The sequence below is a fragment of the Convolutriloba macropyga genome, chromosome 2 (assembly GCF_964194025.1).
Source record: "Convolutriloba macropyga chromosome 2, txConMacr16.3, whole genome shotgun sequence".
In the NCBI taxonomy this organism is placed as follows: domain Eukaryota; kingdom Metazoa; phylum Xenacoelomorpha; order Acoela; family Convolutidae; genus Convolutriloba; species Convolutriloba macropyga.
The window spans coordinates 79,779,894-79,800,515 of NC_134469.1; the positions used below are offsets into that span (position 1 = coordinate 79,779,894).

The following is a 20,622-nucleotide window of genomic DNA, read 5'->3' on the forward strand; positions in this document are numbered from 1 at the left end:
GTTTCACCCAAATCTATTTTATCCAATGCCATATTACCCAACATGCCATTTTACACAACCTGACTTTTACCAAGTGCCATTTTACCCAATTCCATTTCACCTAAAGCCATTTTACCGAATTCCATTTTATGCAATGCCAGTTTACCCAACATGCCATTCATCCATTGACATTCTACCCAATGCCATTTTACCCATTGTCATTTTACCCAATGCACTTTGATCTTTTCGTTCAAAATATTTGATGTTCGGTTGTGACAGTTCCCCAGGGGCCAGTTAATTATATAGCCATTTATAATCCCATGTTAGGTTGTGATGATTTCATATCAAAAACCTCGAGCATTTAATCATTTAGTCAGCTAAATAGTCGTTCCGGCAACTTTAATAAAAGGTAAATTGTAGTTGTCATTGGGTAAAATTTCATTGGTTGAAATGACAGGTTGGGTATAAAGGCATTGCGTAAATTGGCATTGGATCAAATTGAATAGGGTAAAATTTCCTGGCGCCGTAAGGGGCATTGTTGAAATTAATCATCAATTAAGTTTTCATCCATTTCGTTAATTAGGTATTGTATACGGAGGAAAGGGGTCTTTTTAAGCAAATTCGAAATAAAAAAGACTAGTGTCACTCGTTTCCAGAGTATTTATTAAATTCAAACAAATCCTATACTTTTGGATTTGTAAGCATCGTTTTGCTCAAGAGGCTCTCTTGTCGAGGAAATTTTTTCACTCAGACTACTAATATTACGCCTAGACAGTTACTTAGAGATTCTGTTTATTGTCAGCGCAAATTGAGTAATATATCGGGCAGGGTTTACACACCAGAAGGCTAAACTGAGTTCAGACAAAGCCCAATCGATACTAATTAATAAGTTTAATTATAAAATTTTTTAAAATGAGTTCCCCTTTTTTTGAGAACGCAAGATTTAAAAAGATGATCTTTTCGTTCAGAATATATTGATTAGAATCCAAATTTTTACTGAAGAACTATTAGTTATATAAAAACATACGAGCTAAATTATAACACACTAAACTCATTGACGTTTAAAAGTCGATTGTTGGATTTTTGGTTAACTAGTTGAATTCAGCCGACTAATTTCGCATTATAGGTTACTTGCGAAAACTAATTTATCTTAAGAATTCACCGTTTCTTTAGATTCTTTGGCAAAATTCCACCTGTTTTTCGAAAGCGGGTTGCCTGTTGAAACGCCAGTTTGGTGTTGCTGGTAGATGTTACACCTCTACAAAAAGAAATATGGAATTGTTAACTATTATTAATCCCACAAAAAATGCAATCCTCGTGAAATGACCTTCCTTGGACCTATTAAAAGACCAAGCTCGACTTAGTTTGGTATTAAACGACTTTACCTGGACCCGGAAAAAGACTTTATCTCGACTTTAGGAAGGAACTGGACTGTGTATTTATAGTCAATATTGGGTCTCCCCTACTAGAATTGTAATGTGTTTCCATAAGTCGAGGTGTAAACCTGGGTTGGCTTTGTCAGCAGCATGCTGCGCGGCAGAAGCAGGGTAGTTTTTGTTCAATTGAGGGGGGTGGAGTGAGAAAGTAGTGTGTTGTCAAACTCTATGAATCGCAAACTTAGATGCTGGTAAACAGATAGGCAATAAGAGAACTGAAAGCCCTCAGGGTGGCTAAAAAGTTAAATATCAATAAATTTTGCACCTTGTGGAAACAAAACCATTTTGAGTTTGTCATTAGCTTAAAAATTTAGTGCCCAATTTTTATTAGTAATTACTTGAGTCCTAATTCAAAGACTTAATTGTTCTTTTGAACAGTGTTATGGATAATTTCAAAACCACTAAATGTCTTTTTTCATCCGCAATTAGTATCGTAAAGAAAGTTACGTGACAATTTACCCAATTCCATTTCACCTAAATCTATTTTATCCAATGCCATATTACCCAATTCCATATTACACAATTCCATTTTATCTAAAGCCATTTTACCCAATGTCATTTTGCGCAATCCCATTTTACCCAACATGCCATTTACCCATTGACATTCTACCCAATGCTATTTTACTCGACATGCCATTTAACCATTGCCCTTTTACCCATTGCCATTTTACCCATTGCCATTTTACCCATTGCCATTTTACCCAATGCACTTTGATCTTTTCGTTCAAAATATTTGATGTTCGGTTGTGACAGTTCCCCAGGGGCCAGTTAATTATATAGCCATTTATAATCCCATGTTAGGTTGTGATAATTTCATATCAAGTACCACGAGCATTTAATCATTTAGTTGGCTAAATAGTCGTTCCGACAATTTTAAGAAAAGGTAAATTATAGTTGGCATTGGTTAAAATGGCATTGGGTAAAATGACAGGTTGGGTATAGTGGCATTGCGTAAATTGGCATTGGATCAAATTGAATAGGGTAAAATTTCCTGGCGCCGTAAGGGGCATTGCTGAAATTAATCATCAATTAAGTTTTCATCCATTTCGTTAATTAGGTATTGTATACGGAGGAAAGGGGTCTTTTTAAGCAAATTCGAAATAAATAAGACTAGTGTCACTCGTTTCCAGAGTATTTATTAAATTCAAACAAATCCTATACTTTTGGATTTGTAAGCATCATTTTGCTCAAGAGGCTCTCTTGTCGAGGAATTTTTTCACTCGGACTACTAATATTACGCCCAGACAGTTACTTAGAGATTCTGTTTTTTGTCAGCACAAATTGAGTAATATATCGGGCAGGGTGTACTTATCAGAAGGCTAAATATAGCTCAGCAAAGCCCAATCGATACTAATTAATAAGATTAATTATTAAATTTTTAAAATGAGTTCTCCTTATATTTTTGAGCACACAAGACAGATAATCTTTTCAACCATTTGAGTCTCTCTTATTTTAAGAAAACCTGGCAAAAATTTGAAGGTTAAATCTCAATGTTTCGGCTATTAACTGAATCACTGTTGGAATTAATGCCCATTTTCACGGTTAAAAACGAAGTTTAGAGGAAGATTTAAAAACGATGACTTTTTCGTTCAGAATATATTGATTAGGATGCAGTTTTGTTACAGAAGAGCTATTAGTTATATAAAGACAATTGTCCAGTTCTCTACAAAGGTCGGGTGTCTTTGCTTCAGAAATTACTTAACCTATACATAAGGTAGCATGTGTAAGCTGTGTTGTACTTTCGTTTTTCTTACTTGTTAAGCTGATGGCACGATAGTACAAATGATTTTATATTTCATTATTGGGGTTTTGGGAGTCTTGAAATGAATTTTTGCAAACTATGGAAATGTTCCTGATGACTGGCAACTGATAACTAGCCAAAATAACAGCATCAAGTTTCGTAAGAAAAATTATTCAACGGCAGAAGCAGAACATTACCGTAATGGATATCCCTGTTTCAAAAGATCCTGCCTGCATCGAAGGTTTTCGAGTACTCCAGCAAAACAGTACATAGCTCAAATGTTAAAATAACCACTTAAATTTTTTCTAAGACATGTGCTCTAAGAAGCAAAAGTAAATATAACATCAAAATCGCTTTCAAAATCTCTAACTTTAGACAAATTGATTAATTGTTTTTATACACCTTGAGCTTTTAAGTTTCGGGCTTGTGCTGCGTGTTTTTCGTCAACCAGGACAAATCGTTTAGGAGAGTCGATCTGTATAATTTTGGGTGACTGAACGTTTCTCTAAGTTTTCTTTTTTCAAAATTCAAATTCCCACTTTCAGACGGCTTCCCACTTAACTTACTGTTTTTTACAAAACATTGCTTTAGAAGAAAAGTGATCGATTTGTTGCACTTTAAAAAGAATTTCACAATCAGTAACTCGTTGTGACTCCGGTTCTAATTTGAGGACAATTATACTTAAAAAAATTATTAACAACAAACGTTCACAAATTCTTCACAACTCTACTAAAATGGTTCATCGGTTGTACCTGTACAAAGAATAGAGTTTGAAAAAAAATAGGTTTCTTAAGTTTCACTGTATTTTCGCACAAAACATCTAGTTTACTGAGCGAACTGATTCAATTGCTCTACTTAGAAGAAAATGATTGATAGAGAAGTAACCCAGTGTTCGTGCGTTTGGATAGTCCGTCTCAAACAATAAGCGAACTAATTTTAGTAACTTAATGATTAGCTTTGCCTAAGTTGTGCTTCGACCAACATATAAATAAAAATCTCCAATTGATTTCAGACCATCTGTCTGACTATCAACTCTTTAACCGATTGGTACAAAATTATATCTGTTTTGTCCTCTAGACGGATTGGCCTGTGATTTTTAGGCGTAGCATTTGCAGAAGGAGCAGGTCCCTAGTCTAGTCCTAAAATTATTAAAAGACCTTCCTCAACGGTCCTGGATAGATTTTTGATGCCAAAAGAACTTGTCTGGACTTTGCGTGGTGTTCTCGACTCTGGCTGGGACTAAAACAACCGTTTCTCAATTTGGCTAGACAATAAAACGTGTCCTGGAGTTTGGATAGAGATTAACATGTGTCCTGGAATTCGGCAAGACAATAAAAAATGTCCTCGAATTACGCTCGCAACGGTAGCAATGTATTGTTTTTTATCTCCGAAAAAACATGGAAATTGATTAACCATTGGTCAAGGTTGGAATTGTTCAGATGATCGAATCCAGATAAGGGCGGAGCTTTTTATTTTGACTCATTTTTGTCTATGAAAAGAATTTGGCTGAGCTTATGAAAAGATTTAGCCTCAAATTTAAGAAGGGTCCTCGACCATCTAATTTAATTCACTACCCCCTGATGGTACTATTTTAATTCATCAGATGGGCTCTCTTTATATAGCCGACTTTCAATTTGATGATTCTTCATTACAAAAACAGGATCTTTGGCGTTTTTGACCCTAGCTCAATGAATGTATAATTTTTGAAACCCCATCAGTGGTCCTGCCATAATTTCATAATGATTTGTTATGTAATAGCACGCCAGGTAACGAAACTGTTGCCTGGTGTGCTTAACGTACTGGGGGATATGAAAGAAGAAGACCCGGATAGCTTTCTTGAGACATACTTTCTCTTTGAGGGTCATTCAGTAAGTTGGCGATCTCAACTACCTGCCATTATAAGTAAATTTGCGTACCGTGAACCTGGAATTTGCAGTGTTATCCTCCAAGAATTTCACCTGCAAAAAAGTTTCGAGGTAGTTCAACCTGCATAATGCATGTAAAATTTTGCAGATAGCATTTATATCAATTTGTTTTTTCAAGTTTTTTTTGTGAAAACAACTACATTTTCTATGTAGGTTGTAGGCATATTTAACTAGAATTTTTTTAGCAAAATTTTTCATAGTTAACTCTGGCCGCAAATTGCATGAAGAGTTTGCAGCTAGAATTAACTAGAAAATTTTTTCAAAAAACATTCTAGTTAAATTTGCCTACAGTCAATCAAGATTTTGTAGTTATTTTCACCGAAAAAATTATTACCTGCAGGCCAAAATTTCTAGGTAAATCTAGGTAAATTCTATTTAAATTTTTACATGCAATTTGAAGGTAGAACTACCTAGAATTTTTTTTGTTGGTAAAATACTGGGGGGGGGGGGGTAACACTGCAATTTCTTGGTATTTTGCACGCAAATTTATCTAGAATTCCGGGTAGTGTAGATTGCTTACAGGCAGATTCTAGGTAAGTTGCATCAAAGAACAATTTACTCGATGGGACGATGCTTTGTCAGATCTTGAAAAGAATTTTGTTAATGACACGTCATTAGGTGGCTGTTCAGTTGACATACAACTATTAGATGGATCTGTATTGGCCAGATGGTCTTATAATCAAAACTACAAAATTAAATGGGCCGTCATGTTTTTGTTAGATCTTCGTTTTACGGACCTTCGTTACATGGATATTTATTAACTGGAACTTCAAAAGATCATGATTGATTAGACAAGCTATTTAGAAGATTTATCATTACTCCAAGGAAGAAGTGTGCAGCTCTAATGGTACTGCAATGACATTGCGCTCTTCTAAAAAGACGACTCCCAGAAAATTCCAAAAATGTACAAGTTTTTGAATCAAAAATTGACAGCTTCTATTAAGAGTATAAATATTGACTATGTTATGCAGTGATATCGTAAACTTGCACAGCAGTTTAAATCAGGTTTGTGGAGGATTTACTTTTCCCAATTCCTGTTCCCGGGAAAAGCAATCAAAAATTTCATCTGTATAATCAGTGACAACTAAATATTTCCATGAATTTGGCAAGTATAACTATTTGCATATTAAAAATTAATGAAACTCCAAGTTCATTGGGTTTTATTTTGACTAGCTCGAAATTTGCATTTCACGTAGTATAATTTGATGTGATACAACGCTAATGAAGAAAACCAACAAACAAATTGTATTTTTCAGTTTTGAGTAGTGTTTACAGTGTAAAATAGTCTAGATCTATTGTTTTTCAAACAAGCAACCAAATTCTATTCAAGAAGTAATGTGATTTGAGGAAAAAATAGAAATCCGATACTGATGGTATGACAAAAAAACAGAATCTACCAAATTTAAACACTAAAATTGTCGTCCTGTCACTGGATTTTTGATTGACTGCAAGTTGAACACTCTTTAATTGTTCTCCTTTAAAGACGTTACGACTTTAAATTGGTTAGATATTGAGTACTGTGCCTAGCTTCTCCCCTTTGAAAAATTCTTTACTTAGCAGTGCAGTCTTCTTTGGCTGTTTTCCTCAGAACTTATCAACCTATGGTTCATTGAGAACATACTATTTTTCGCCAATTTGTAACAATTCATCTTAAAACCTTTCCGCCTAAAACAATTAGATAACGACTTCTGATGCCTCATCTCGTCTCAACTCCACTCGATACCTTAATCAATTCGCACATGCAAAAGTAGTTCTGTTACTATTATATAGACTATCATTTTTTAAACCTTCAATAGACCAATTTGAGGTTTTCAGGGATTGGCAAAGCTTTGTTAGAGTTGAGCTGAATTTTATCATTATTTTTGAAAAATTTCTCATTTGTATCAGTGTACCCCCTTTTCAAAAGCACAGCCATTATAGAGCAAAGCGATGAGACAGTTTTAGTAGTGTTTTCTTTAATTTTCGTTGCATAACAGCCTTTCTCATATTTTTGCAGAGGACAATTTGGACCTGAGATGACAGTTTTGTACATACCTGGTATGTTGCAAACTGCTCTCTGATCTTCTGAATTCTGAACTCATTCTCTTTACTGTAATTTATCACTTCATTTGCTGTTGCTCCCAAGTTATCTGTGAACAACATTCCAATGTAAAAATATGTATTAATCGCCGGTGCCTCCGAAAAGGGTTCCATGTATACGCGAACACAAATGAGATTGTTTTTGAACACAAATAATTCGTTTTTTTTGCACTTTTTCTTCTGAAATGCGGCTTAAGTTCTGTTTGTAGTCTTGTTTCATAACTTGCAAACAACTAAAATTGCTATTTTTGGATGTGAATGTAGTGTTAACATGTTACCCAATGCGCTTTTGACTAATAGGTCAAAGTTCACCACACTCCCTCTTCCTCCCCCAATGAGAGTAGTTGTATCATTGCCCGATAATCCACTTCCACCTTCCCCTCCTCCAAGGAACACCTGACGGAAAATAGTTGAGGTTAATTGCCGTTCATCATAGCAAAGCTAGCTTTCAAAAATTTTAAAATGATGTTCCGTTTCCACTACAATGATAAATTTTCTGCGAAAAAGATAACAGTTTACGTAAACGAAGCTCGCCTTGAGAAAAATGAATACCAAATTATTTTAGAAGAGGATCGACCATATAGAAAGACCAAAAAGTCCCGATGGGGTGTATTTTCCTACCTTAATTAGCTACTCGACCACACTGATAAAGTGGACCCAAAATCTTTTCATAAACTTATTACGGTCGAAAGCTATAGATGATAAGCAATGGAATGCCTTGTTCTGTGTGTCACTAAGTGTACTGAAAGGGGGTAGACGGTGCTAGAATGTTGAATTATATGAGCGTGCTATTAGCAATTTGACTTTACGACGAGATAATTCGGCATTTGTATGATCATCGATATCATTCTATATAAAGCTTTCAAGAGTAGGTTTTTTAACTCTCATTCTGTAAAGATATCGCTCTTCCTGCTTTTGCGTAAAGCTGACTTCCATCCGACTTCATCATACGCTCTATTTTGTTCGGTGTGCTGCTGTTTTCTCCCACCCAATTTTAAGCCCCGATAACTTCTTTAAGTCACATTTAGGTGACACTAAGCGTTGTCTGAGTAACTCATAAAAATATGAACCAAAAATTGCACGAAAAAAACTGTTGATCTAAAATCTATGATCCGAGGGCTTGACATATAAGTCTACACTCTAAAAAATTTCTAGGTAATTCTACCTGCAATCTGCATGAAAGCTTTGCAGGTAGAACTACCAGGAAAAATTTGTCGCAGGTAAAACTCTAGGTAATTTTGCCTACAACACGCAATTTCTAGGTAATTCTACTTGCAACTTTCATGCAAATTGCAGATAGAACTACCTAGAAAGTATTTTTTGCAGGTCAAATTCTAAGAATGTAACACTGCAATCTCTAAGTAAACTGCTGGCAAATTTACTTAGAATTTCAGGTAGTTTAGTTTGCTTGCAAGTAGTTTTTAGATAAGTTTCATTAAACAACAATTTGCTTGAAAACTCATGGTAAAATTACTTGCATTTTATAAAAAATTAATAGCAAATTTTTTCGAGTGCATATCTCAAGTACTTGTGCTGACATTTCTGATATTATTGTGATAATTTGTCTAACATCCGCTGTCCCCTTTTCTAAGAAGTCATAGAAGAATCATGTATGACGTCATAAAAAATAATAATAATAATAAATTGTTTTCAGGTAAGTTAGCATTGCTGTACAAACTTGGGTGCACAGAACCGCCACTTACTTGATAGCTCATCAAAAGGTCCGATTTCCCTCGTCAAGTAATGCTAACATCAGTACTAAGAAATTTCTAAAGACAGATTGTCAGATGCATAAATTGCAAAAGATTTGAAATGATTAATTTAAAACAATAACGAAACTTTTTGTTGTCAACAATTTTCTTTTTCTTACCCCTAGTTGTTTAGGGCTAAGTGCGCTAACCGCGTTTGTTCCTTTTAACGGACGGGATGATGTTTGTTTACTTAACTGACTCAATTTTTCTTTGTTATAAGAGATTTTGGAATATTTATTTTGCATTCCGTATCTGTTATTTCGCATTAAGTATCTGTTATTTTTTTAAAATTTTTGACGTCATGACGTCACAAAGATCATAAACTTTTTCTTAGTACGATCCCTGTATGAAATCAAATAAACCGTAAACGATATTTGTTACTTTTCATGGGAGAAAAGTATATGAGTGTTAAGTTTTATAAACTAAAAAAATTCAAGTCTGCCAATCATAGTTTGATCTATTGAAAGTTGATTGGGATCTTTTCCGTTTGTGCCCCCCCCCCCGCGTACATTATGCGCCCCCAGTTACAGAGCATGTGCCGTGCCATTACACAGTAAATCATTATGTAAATATGGCACGTACGTCTGGGGGGGGGGGTGCAAATATTATACACCCACTAATCTGGGGGGGGGGGGGGGGGGGCACAAACGGAAACGATCCGTTGATTGATTTGAGCTGTGTAGATAGTGACCTGGCGAGGCTGAATTCCAATAGAAGCTGATACGTCGAAGCAGACTTTGTTGATTCTGGCTATTATCTTCTTCTGTTCACGCACTTTCAACGCCTCCATCTCCACTACCTGCATAACGAAACAAATATCAAACAATAAAGACAAATCAGAAGACGACGCGTGCAGTTCTCTGCGAGGCACAGAAAGTTTCTACATACAATATCCTTGGCGGTTTTCCGGTTATTTGAGGTGCGAATTATCAGACGAGAGTGATCAAAATAATCGGTCTAAAAAGAGTACTCATTTGATATATCACAAGTCGCCTCAATGATTCAAATTTATACATAACTTTCCGGCATAGCTTATTTGTAAACCCTTAAAACAAATAAAGGAAAAAAATTTTAAAGAAAATAAATAAAAAGTGTTATTTTTTTGAAATGATTTAAAACTCGAAAAGCTTCTTTCACTACGGTTAAGTGTTAAAAACAGAAGAAATTAAAAATATTTGGAAAAACGAAACACGCCAAAGCACTACACCAAAATACCTATTACCCGGTTTGAAGTTTCTTTGATTTCATACAAGGAGCATATATGATTTCATACTGTTCATACTTGATTTTTTAGTACGACCTAGTATGAAGCTTAAAAACTCATATATGATCATTAATTTCTAAAAAAACGCCACAAGCATCGAATAAAACAGAACTTTGAGTTCATATCTTTTCCCTATGAATGAATCATTGCACTTTTTGAGCTGTTTTAAGTTCTAATAGACGATTGGTATTAATTGGGTTCAAATGTATGAGGACTTCTGAGTCACATTTCTAAAACACTTTAATCTGAATTCGCCTAAAGAACTGTCTTTTTTGTAATTCATACACCAAATTTGTACATAAATGCACAACGGGAATCAGGTTGGGACTATTTGATGAACATTGTAGTACTTCCTACTCCTACTCCTTAAATATAACACTGACAATCTTTCATTTATGCACAGGAAGAAATATTTTGACGAAAGCAAAGGACTTCAAAAACGCTATTTTCTGAATTTTCCAAGTAAGATTGAAGTATTAGCTTGTTTGAGGATCTAACAAACAGCTTCCGACCATCTGATTGTATTGTACTCCAACACAAAAATGATTGCTTGACCAAACTCATCTTTTGGTGTGTTTTGTAAAAAAAAATTGCTCCTTTGCTTTGAAGAACTATCACAATTCCTTCGCTAGACATGCCCCCTGAGCATGGTACTTTTTCTGTATTGTTGAACGTGCACACTGTGTAATATCACACTGTACACTGATTGGCTGTTGTTTTTGTCATTAAAATTTATGCAACTTGAAATGCAACTGCGTTGTAGACAGCAAAAGAGCAAAGCAGCTTAAACATCTCCTCTGAGTGAACGGCGAAAATGAGACGAATGTCTTGTTCAAAACTTCAACAATTTACATATATTTTCTCAAGTTCACCTAAAGCAAATGCTTTGAAAATGTAGAGCTGGGAGATTCCAAACTGTGCTGTTTGTAGTTTTCTTTGTACAAAGGTGTCTATGGTGATTTCCCGGCATTACTTTGTGATTTGCAAAAAGTTGGGTTCTAAATGAACAAAAACTTTATCTATGTGCTCAATTTGTTGCTGAAGTCAGCTAATACCTATAAATTCTTATTTATTAGAAAAAAAGCAAAAAAACAATTCTAAATCAATTTCTTAAGAAGTACAAATTCCGAAGTTTTTGTGTTTGCTTACCACAATTGTCATTTGTGCACTCTGGAGATCTAACTTTATATGAAAAATTTTTCGACAAGCAATGTTTTCTGTGCTATAGATGACCTTGTTTGATTTCCTAGAAACTTTTTCAATTTTTATTGAAAATGGAAATTAAACAGTTTTTCGAAGTTTTCGTCTGATTCTTGTATGGTTTCGAAGAATTCTTATGTGATCTTTGTATGATTAATAAGAAATCAAACAAATTTTCTATAGAGTCATATATGTTGTGAAATGAAATCAGAAAAAGATGTTTGATCGGTGACTCAAGTAGAAAAAACATTGCAAAACCTAGCATTTAAAAATTAAGTTGAAGCACGGACAACCAAGTAAACTTTTAAAAAAGAGAGATATGCAAGTGGTTTGTCAGTATTTCTGTACCAAATTAAAGCACTAAAATAGTTGCCTCTTTGCACTTTGTTATATTATGAGAAAGTTGTAGCTATTGCACGATAAACACTCTGATTAGAAGTAGGATACACGTACTAGAGACTTTTAGATTGTTTGAAAACGTTAAAAGCAATTTGAATAAATTTTTCCCTAGGATTTTATCAAACATTTTTTTGTATTTAATCGCAGCGTAAAGTTTCTCATTACAAAATCATCTATTTTTTATCAAAGGAGATTATACAATAGATGTTGGTGTTGAAGATTGAGGCTCAAATAATGTTACAAAGCTCAGAAACAATTTTGATTTCAATTGAACATCTGAATTAGCTTGATATTTAGCTCGGATGCAATCTCTTTCATTCATTTTTCAAAAACTACCAAATTTTAGAATTTTTAGGTTTTCCTAATAGAATTTTATTAAATGAAACCAAAAAAAACCAGGTACAAAGAACTATTGATATGGAGGTTGCCAATAGCAATACTTTACCTCTTTAAAAAATTATCGATCTTGTAATGGGCTGTTAAGTGAATGGAATAGGGTTCCAAAGTAACACCTTCATCCTGGATTTGATTTCTTGTGGAGAAAGAACTAGGTCAGTGTAATTTTTTTCCATTTTTGTAAAACAAATAGAAAGAAGTCTAATGTCTTACATGGAGCTGAAATTGTGATCGACATCAATTTTTGGCGATAAGTGTATTTAAGACTACTACGTTTTGAAGCTTCGAGCTATTAAAGATGGATTGAAGCGAACCCAAAGGCCGAGTGAAGACATTAATAAGCAGTATCGAAATCAGTAGTCTGTCTTCCTTAATATACAATATAGCGTGTTCTCTTACAGGCCTTAATTTAGTTGCTGCACAAAAAAACTCTTCGTGGCCACTGATAATTAAGTAAGCTATTTTATAGCACAACTTTTTTGAGAGTTTATGCAGTGGCCAGTTTTGTAGGACAGTTGTAACAAAGAACCGGAATGTGGGTTTGTTGATGTTTTCTTCAGTATATATGACAACAAGGGTCGACGTTTTGTCGAAGAAATTGTAAGCATTGCGGTGGAGGAAAACAATTTTCACCGCAAAGCGCCCGCATCTCTTAGCAATGAATGCGCACGATTTTTTGTAAGATTTGCGCTTTTTGACGGTGAGTTTCTGTGAGATTTGCGCTTTTTAACGGTGAATTTCTGTGAGATTTACGGTTTTTAGAGGTGAATTTTTGAAAGATTTGCTCTTTTAGCGAAGAATGGTTGAAAGATTAGAGTTTTGTAAAATGTTTGATTTAACAGCTTTCACAGGAGTTCTAGGAAACAACCCCAAACGTGTTTGAACCTCTCTTCTCCGGAATGTCCACCACTTTTTCTTCTACCGCCCCAGCTGTTACCTGAATTTTTTTTTCTTTTGAAATTAAATCAGATTCAATGAACTTTTTGGAAAATGTATGCGTTAAAATTTTGTAAGATTTGTCGTTTTTAGCGTAGATTTTTTGTAAGATTCGCGATTTATGGAAGTTGCTAGTGGTGAATTATTTTCACCGCCTTAGTTGCGAAAAAATAATTCACCACTAGCAACAGGAAGCGGCGACAAAAAATTCACAGCTAAAGCCGCAAATCTTGCAAGAGTTCGCCGGCGTACAAGCGGAATTTAAATCATCATAAAATCATTGTAGCTTGTCGGCACTAGCTAAACCGAAGATCGTGAAGATTTTAAAAAAAAACTCGTTGGGTTTCTTCAATGTCATTTAGAGCTCCTGTAGTGAGGTTTTTTTGGTTCATTCCTTATCAGCTAGTTTCGTCTGGTTTAAAATTCACATCCAGCGCATTTTTCTATCAACATTTTGCAATCCTTTTGGCTCATTTGTTGATTGTTGATTGTATAATGTTTTTATTGAAAATCTCTATCATCATGCGTGTTGAATCTCTTGATAGTATATTAGACGCTTTTTTGAGCAATTTAGCGCAAAAAAATTATTTGCAAATCATTTGTGTGTTTGTATGTGATGAAAAACAAAAATGACCTTATTGGTAAGTCGTTCAATGTCCAGATCAGCTGTCTGTTTGTCCTTGAGAGCAATGTTGTAATCATTCTTACTCAACTGTATCTCGTCCGCATGAGCCTCATTCATTTCATCCCTCAACTGGGCAAGTTTCATCTCAGTGGCAGCCTCACACGCCCTCTGTGTCTCCCCAATTGCATCCACTGATTCACGTTGCAGGCTATTATGCGTTGAGGAATAAGATAATAGAGATTACATGTGTTCAGTATGTCAATAGTTTTACATTCTAGGCTGTAATGATAAATGTTCATTTTTTATAGTCGCGTTAGGGTTGAGACGTAATTAGAGTTGCTGCCCATGTTTAGATCTCGATTTATGAAAATCAGTCTTTTCATAAGTCGAAGCATAAACCTTGTCATGTCGGTCGACTTCAAAAATAGCAGACTTTGAAAACGTTTTCATGTGACCATTTTTAACCTTAGTTACTTTGAAATAGATTTCACGCAACTTTGAATGGTTTGAAATTCAGAATTCAATCAATAGCACGTATCGAGAACCGCGAAACGGTTCGAGATATTAAGTCAGAACATCGAAGTGACATCTGCAGAGTCACTTAACCATGCTTAAAACACTCACGTGCACATTTTAAAATGCCGAAAATCTGCAGTGCCAGAAGTCAAAATGCCAGAAGTTGTTACTTAGCCAGAAGTTGACTTCCATTGACTTTCGTCATTCTAAAACGTGCGCGTTTCGTGTTTTAAGCATGGTTAAGTGACTCTGCAGAAGTCACTTCGAAATTCTGACAAAATATCTCGAACCGTTCTCGCAACGCCAGAAAATCTCAGTGACTTCAAGCAGAGTCACTTAACCATTACTTAAAACCCGAAACGCGCGCGTTTTATAATGACGAAAGTCAACGGCACCCTATTCTAGACCTGGAATTATTAATAACCAACTTCTGACTTAGTAGGAACTTCTGGCGTTTTAACTTCTGGCAACGCAAACTTTCGGCATTTTAAAATGTACACGTGAGTATAATTAAACTTAAGGTTAGAATATTGTACGATTTGTTCGATTAAGTAGTTTAAAATGTAATACCTGGTGAGGTCATCCTTAGCAGTGGCTAAATCCTTCCTCAACTGTTCAACCAGTCTCTCTGACTCCATCCCTCGACGCTTCTCAATATCTATTAGGGAACTGTTCTTAGTAATCTTTTTTTGTTGTTTTTCATTCAGCTGCAAAATCTCTCGAGTCAGTGCAGTCTATTTGTGCAGTTGATAACAAAGAGGGCTCTTTAATCTCATTTTGCATAATAGGGTCCCACCGACCGACCCTCTCAATTACAACATTCGGATCTATTCTGTTTGCCCCCCCCCCCTGGTTTTTGTTCACCCCAGTTACAAATTATATGTTGCTATATAGCACGTTACTATGTAAAAAAATAGCACCTGTGCCTGGGGGCGTAAAAAATATAGGCCCACTAAGCTGGGGGGGGGGGGGGGCAAAAAAGAATAGATCCCAAATTTCTCTATTTTCTTTCAAACGAAAAATTGCCGTTGTAGGGCCAACCTAATAATGCGTGGATCAGCCACATTAATGATCTCAAAAAATTCATGCGGAGCTATGATTTCCACATTTTGATCATAATGGTACCCAATCAAAGCGGACAAAGTATACTTAAATTTTGTGGTTTCTCTCGCACCCAATCTGAAAAATAGCGTTAAGTAATGGTTAAGTGACTCTGCTTGAAGTCACTGAGAACTTCTGGCGTTTATCGGGAACCGTGAAGCGGTTCGAGATATTAAGTCAGAATTTCGAAGTGACTTCTGCAGAGTCACTTAACCATGCTTAAAACACAAAACGCGCACGTTTTAAAATGACGAAAGTCAACGGAAGTCAACTTCTGGCTAAGTAGCAACTTGTGGAATTTTGACTTCTGGCACTGCAGGCTTTCGGCATTTTAAATGTGGACGTGAGTCTTTTAAAATATCCTTAAGTTCTATTGCTTGTCTCCCTAAGTAAGTGGGGAGGAAAAAAGAACAAAAATGTACCATGATTCGCAAAACTCAGAAAATTAGAAATAAAAGAGATAAATATAAAGGATAAATAAAAAAGGACCAAACTTTTAATGCTGTTTAAATATTGAAGATTACCCCAGTGGATTTCGAATGGTTATCTTGTAAGATTCTGGCAGATTCTGCCAGAATCTTGCAAGATAACCATTCATTCTGCCAGAAACTTGCAAGATAACCATTTTTCTGCCAGAATCTTGCAAGATAACCATTTTTCTGCCAGAATCTTGCAAGATAGCAATTCTTCTGCCAGAATCTTACAAGATAATCATTTCTCTGTCAGAATCCTCTAATATATCATCTTGTTTGCACAAGATCCTACAAGATGAATTGATTAATGCGAGTAATTTTGGCAGCAGGAAAAAGGTTTTTAATAGTAATTTATTTTGTGTTAACAGTTCTCAAAGGCAAACTTTTGAAATAATAAAAGCAAACTTTTCAAATAATTGATATTTCCAGATTTAAAATCTATTTAAATGTATTGTTTTTCTTAAAAAACACGCAACTGCTTCTTAAGTAAATTTTTGGTCAAAATGAAATGTGTTGCATGAATGAGAGCCAATAAGAGGACAGCGCGACTGGAACGAACTTGCAAGAATCTTGCAAGATAACCATTTTTCTGGCAGATCTTGCAAGATAACCATTTTTCTGGCAGATCTTGCAAGATAGGCAGTTTTTGCAAGATTCTGGCAGAATCTTGCAAGATAACTATCTGGTATCGACTGGGGTAGTTTGATGGCTGGGAAGAGTTGCATCTCAGGCGAAAGTATTGATTCTACTATTAATTTAAATATTACTGATTGCGTCGAAATGACGTCTATTCCAAGCTTAAAAGTTATTTTTCAAGCCGATCTATCTCAAAAACGAACTAACCCCTGCCTATAACGTGGGTATCAATTCATTTATTTGAAAACAGTTCCCTAATTCGTCATTAAGCCTCTTTCGAAGTGTCTCAATTTCATCCTCGTATCTCATCTGCTGTCGTCTCAGTGCATCCTGCTTCTCCGAATCTCCCAATAACCTCTCGTGGCTAACCTGTGAATCCATTTTATCCTCAAACTCCGATTTCTGCTTCCTCAATTCACTTTCATGATCTTGTTCTCTTTCTTTCAATTTCCGCTTTAATTCCGTAATTTCTTCCTCGTAGATCTCTTTCTCGTCAACAAATTTCTTTCTTAGTAAATTCAGTTCTTGTTCTTGACGTTTTGTCAAAGTTTCGACAACGTTTTCCCGCTCTACTCGGTTTTGCTCTGTCAAATTGTTCACATTTCGTTCATAACCCGTCCTCGCATCTGATAAGTTGTCCTTGAGATTGGAGAGTTGCTTCGCGTACGCCTCTTTCAAATTCTCAATTTGATCTTCTTTTTCCTGATTTTCTGTGTTTAGTTCGTCAATTCTGCAAGTTTTTTGCTCTAACTTCTGCTGCACTTGCTGTTCGAAAACTCGGAAATTGTCAACTTCATTTACAAGGTAACCAACTTTGCTTTTGAGAGTTTTGTTCAGTTCGAAGTTCTTTTCAATTTCGATTTCTAGTCTCTCGTTTAGAGCTTTCAGTTCTTCTTGCAAGTCCAGGTTTCGCTGTGCTGCCGCGTCCAGTAAGTTTTTGCTAGTTTTCAACTCCTCGCTTAGAAGTGTTATTTTAGCAGTGGACGATTTCTGCTCTGCTTCTAACTCGTATTTGAGGAGATTCATGCGACCTTTTAAGTTCTCCTGCTCCAGATTTTGAGTTATTTGGGCTCTTTCCTTCTTAATGGCTTTGACAAGGTGACCGGTGCTTGCATTGAAAGGGTTTATCGAATGTGGGTTGGAGGACATTGTTTGTAGCTAGAACAAGAACAGGTCATTATGAAACAAACTTTTCCTTTTATAACTCTTTCTCTACCATGCTCCTCCTGGGCTAGGGATATTTCTCGTAATTATGCAAAAAATGCGCTGAATTTCAGCGCATTTGAACGCATTCAGCGCATTTCACACCAAACAATGCCCTAAATTAGCGCTCGCACCTCGACCCGGGTTGAAAGTAGCACATTATAACCTAAGATAAAAGAACCAGTTTCAACGTGAAAAAAATAGAATTGCTTTTAGTATTTTAGCCCAGATCTAAGTGCTTCGGGCTCAGATGATAAACACTTTAAGTATAGTCATGGTCTTATTTTTGGTATTACAAAAACGATACAGGCTGATATTACAAAAACGAAAACAAATGGCAGACAAGATCTAATATTTTGTCGGAAACATCTCTCACCATTCAGAAGTTATGGAAATGGAGGGCGTTCCAATGGATGATTGACATCAAGTTCTCCTTGCGTCGAGAAAATTTTAAAAAATCCCTGAACTTGGGGTTAAAGTGAAATTTCTTTTCCGATTTTTCAAAAAGAAATAGGGCAAAGTTAAACTATACATCTGTATTTTTCCAAATAATTAAATTCAAAGTCATAAAAACATTAGATACCAAATACTATCATTAAATAGGTTCCTTTATATCTTCTGAGAAAGCCATTGAGATCTGATCAAAATGTGTCAAATGTCTACAAAAATAGCAACAACTACAGACAGAAATAAAAAAATAAAACAAATTTTTGACAGAAGCCACTGACGAAGCCGTTAAAACAATGAACAATGCACTATAAACATTAGATATGCTCACTTGTGCCTCTTTTTAACACCAATAATGTTATATCCGAATTGCAATTAATCATACTATGTAAAAAGCTGTAAAAATAACAACAAAGTGCAAATTCAAAAAAGCTGTATTTGTCTTTAAAATTTTTATTTCAAAGTCATGAAAAACCTTAGCTATCAAATAAAAAACTTCCTTTGTTTACCAATAGGGAACAATTAAAATCTGCGAGTATCCAGAACTTGTCATGCGACTACAAAAACAACGACGAGAAGAGACAACAAAATTCCAGCCGGCCAGAAGCTGTCAAAACCGTAATCTATTAATTAATGATATTGATATGTTCATTTCTGCCTTCTCTTCAAATGCCAATAGTGTGATATCTGAACTGTCAAAGAAGTGATGATAAAGACGGTACAAAGGCCACAAAATTATAAGGTCGTATTAAAAAATCAAAAACCCATTACATAAAGCGTAAAACCACTTTTAAAAAGAAATTTTAAAGAAATTTCAACCCATTAGAAAAACGCGGTGTGTTTTGCTGGCCTTTAGCAACAAGTCAACCAAAAAAGAAACGAAAGCTAAATAAATCATTGATTATTCTGACAACAAAAATTTATAAAGTTTGAAACGACTATAGGTCATAAACTTTCTAGATAAGTAAACAACTAGATAGGTTTCTCTGAAGCTACTTTGGAGAAACCGACCGTCTGTCATTAGTAGGTCTTAATTTGAATTGTTCTGTTGTTTGATTAACATTCAAAAAAGCTTAGAAAAAAACAAAAAAAACATGCAAAAAAACAAATAAATTTATTTAGAAAAGAAAGCGACTGGTTACCAAGCGAAAATTTTTGGACTGTAAAAAAGCAACGATTAGACATAAGCTATTCATGCTATCGCTGTTTGTTCAAAAGTAACATGTAATTTTTCCATTATTTTTGGATTTTGACAATTTGATATAGAAAGTCTTTATATAAAAAAAATGAAGTGTTTTGGATAATTATCAAGTTAAATTAGCAAAAAACTGACAAATTAATAATAAAAAACGCACTCAAGGGAAATACAAGTAAAACCAGCCCATTTTTGATGAACAAAAGGTTGAATTTTGATAAATTTTGCAGAAATGTTACCAAAAAAAAGGATCAGACAGCTCGAGAACCCTCTTCTAGTTTTAAAGGTAAAACCAACAACACTATCATTAAAATTTTTATTATCTAAGCATTATTTAACATTATAATTTTTAAGCAAACTAGCCAAAAATTGTGGAAAATGTGAACAAAACAACAAAAATTCCAATGTCGACAAATTTTCAAACCTCAATAAATCCGTCGAAAAAACGGAAATGCTGAATAGTGATACCACTGACAACCTTCTACGATGATTACATCGATCAGTCAAAACTGAATGAAGAAAAAAAACCATTTAAGAAAATGGTTAGTCTGACACTAAAATGGGTCGTAACAAATATCGTATAAATGATTTCAACTGTCGAACTCAAGTTCACAAAAAGTCGCAAAAAATCGGAAAAAGAAGACCAGAGGACTATAATATGATTACTAGAAATTTTGTCTGAGAGAAATTAGTGAGAAAAAAAATGGAAAACTTTTAAAAACTTTTTAAACTTAACAAGTAAAAAGTCAAGGGCGTAGAAGTCCCTGGAAAAGTCAAAATGGTCAAGCAACAAATTTGAGTAAAAAGTCACAAAGGTTTAGATTAATAGTTTCAAACTTCGCTCGAGAGCAATTTAAGGTCGGTCAAGAAGCAGTGTTTTACGATTAGAGAAAGTCTGCGCGTAGTTTCCAAGTACAGAGTACTAAAGTAATATTTATGTTGAATACTTAGCTTAACTAAGCTAAGTATTCAAATTACATCATTCTAAAAATAGAATGATGTAATTAGCTGAACCATTCATATTGCACAAAATGTCCGTCCAGCCAAACGGACATTTTGCCATCCAGCAGGACGGGAACTATCCCATTCTGAGAACTATATATAGCAAAGAAAGAATCACAACTTTGAGAAATTAAGAAATAACAACTCAGAGAAACTGAGAATCTAATATCTCCAAATTGAGAAAAGTAATCTCAAAACACAAGTAATTCAAAGAGGAATTGCCAAACTCTATCTCAACTATATCGAATAACGAATAGTTAGAGATATCTTCAAGTCAGGACTTTATTCAAAAGAGAATAATAAGTTACTGATAACATT

General features: G+C 34.9%; 3 protein-coding genes across 5 annotated transcripts in view; 1 reads left to right on the forward strand and 2 right to left on the reverse strand.

Annotated features, from left to right (window-relative positions):
* The window catches only part of LOC142334762 (uncharacterized), a 603,346-nt gene that overhangs the window by 384,988 nt on the left and 197,736 nt on the right, over positions 1–20,622 (forward strand). The window lies entirely within an intron of this gene.
* Positions 1–20,622, reverse strand: part of LOC142334758 (echinoderm microtubule-associated protein-like 2) — a 173,032-nt gene that overhangs the window by 128,561 nt on the left and 23,849 nt on the right. The gene's annotated exons all lie outside the window — the stretch shown is intronic.
* The window catches only part of LOC142334757 (uncharacterized), a 69,293-nt gene that overhangs the window by 14,981 nt on the left and 33,690 nt on the right, over positions 1–20,622 (reverse strand). The window contains exons 5-10 of the mRNA XM_075383031.1: positions 16,712–17,615; positions 14,818–14,905; positions 13,741–13,939; positions 9,603–9,710; positions 7,439–7,556; positions 7,116–7,210 (exon numbers count right to left, since the gene is read on the reverse strand). Of these exons, the coding sequence (XP_075239146.1) occupies positions 7,116–7,210; positions 7,439–7,556; positions 9,603–9,710; positions 13,741–13,939; positions 14,818–14,905; positions 16,712–17,615 (1,512 nt within the window). The remainder of the gene's footprint in view (positions 1–7,115; positions 7,211–7,438; positions 7,557–9,602; positions 9,711–13,740; positions 13,940–14,817; positions 14,906–16,711; positions 17,616–20,622) is intronic.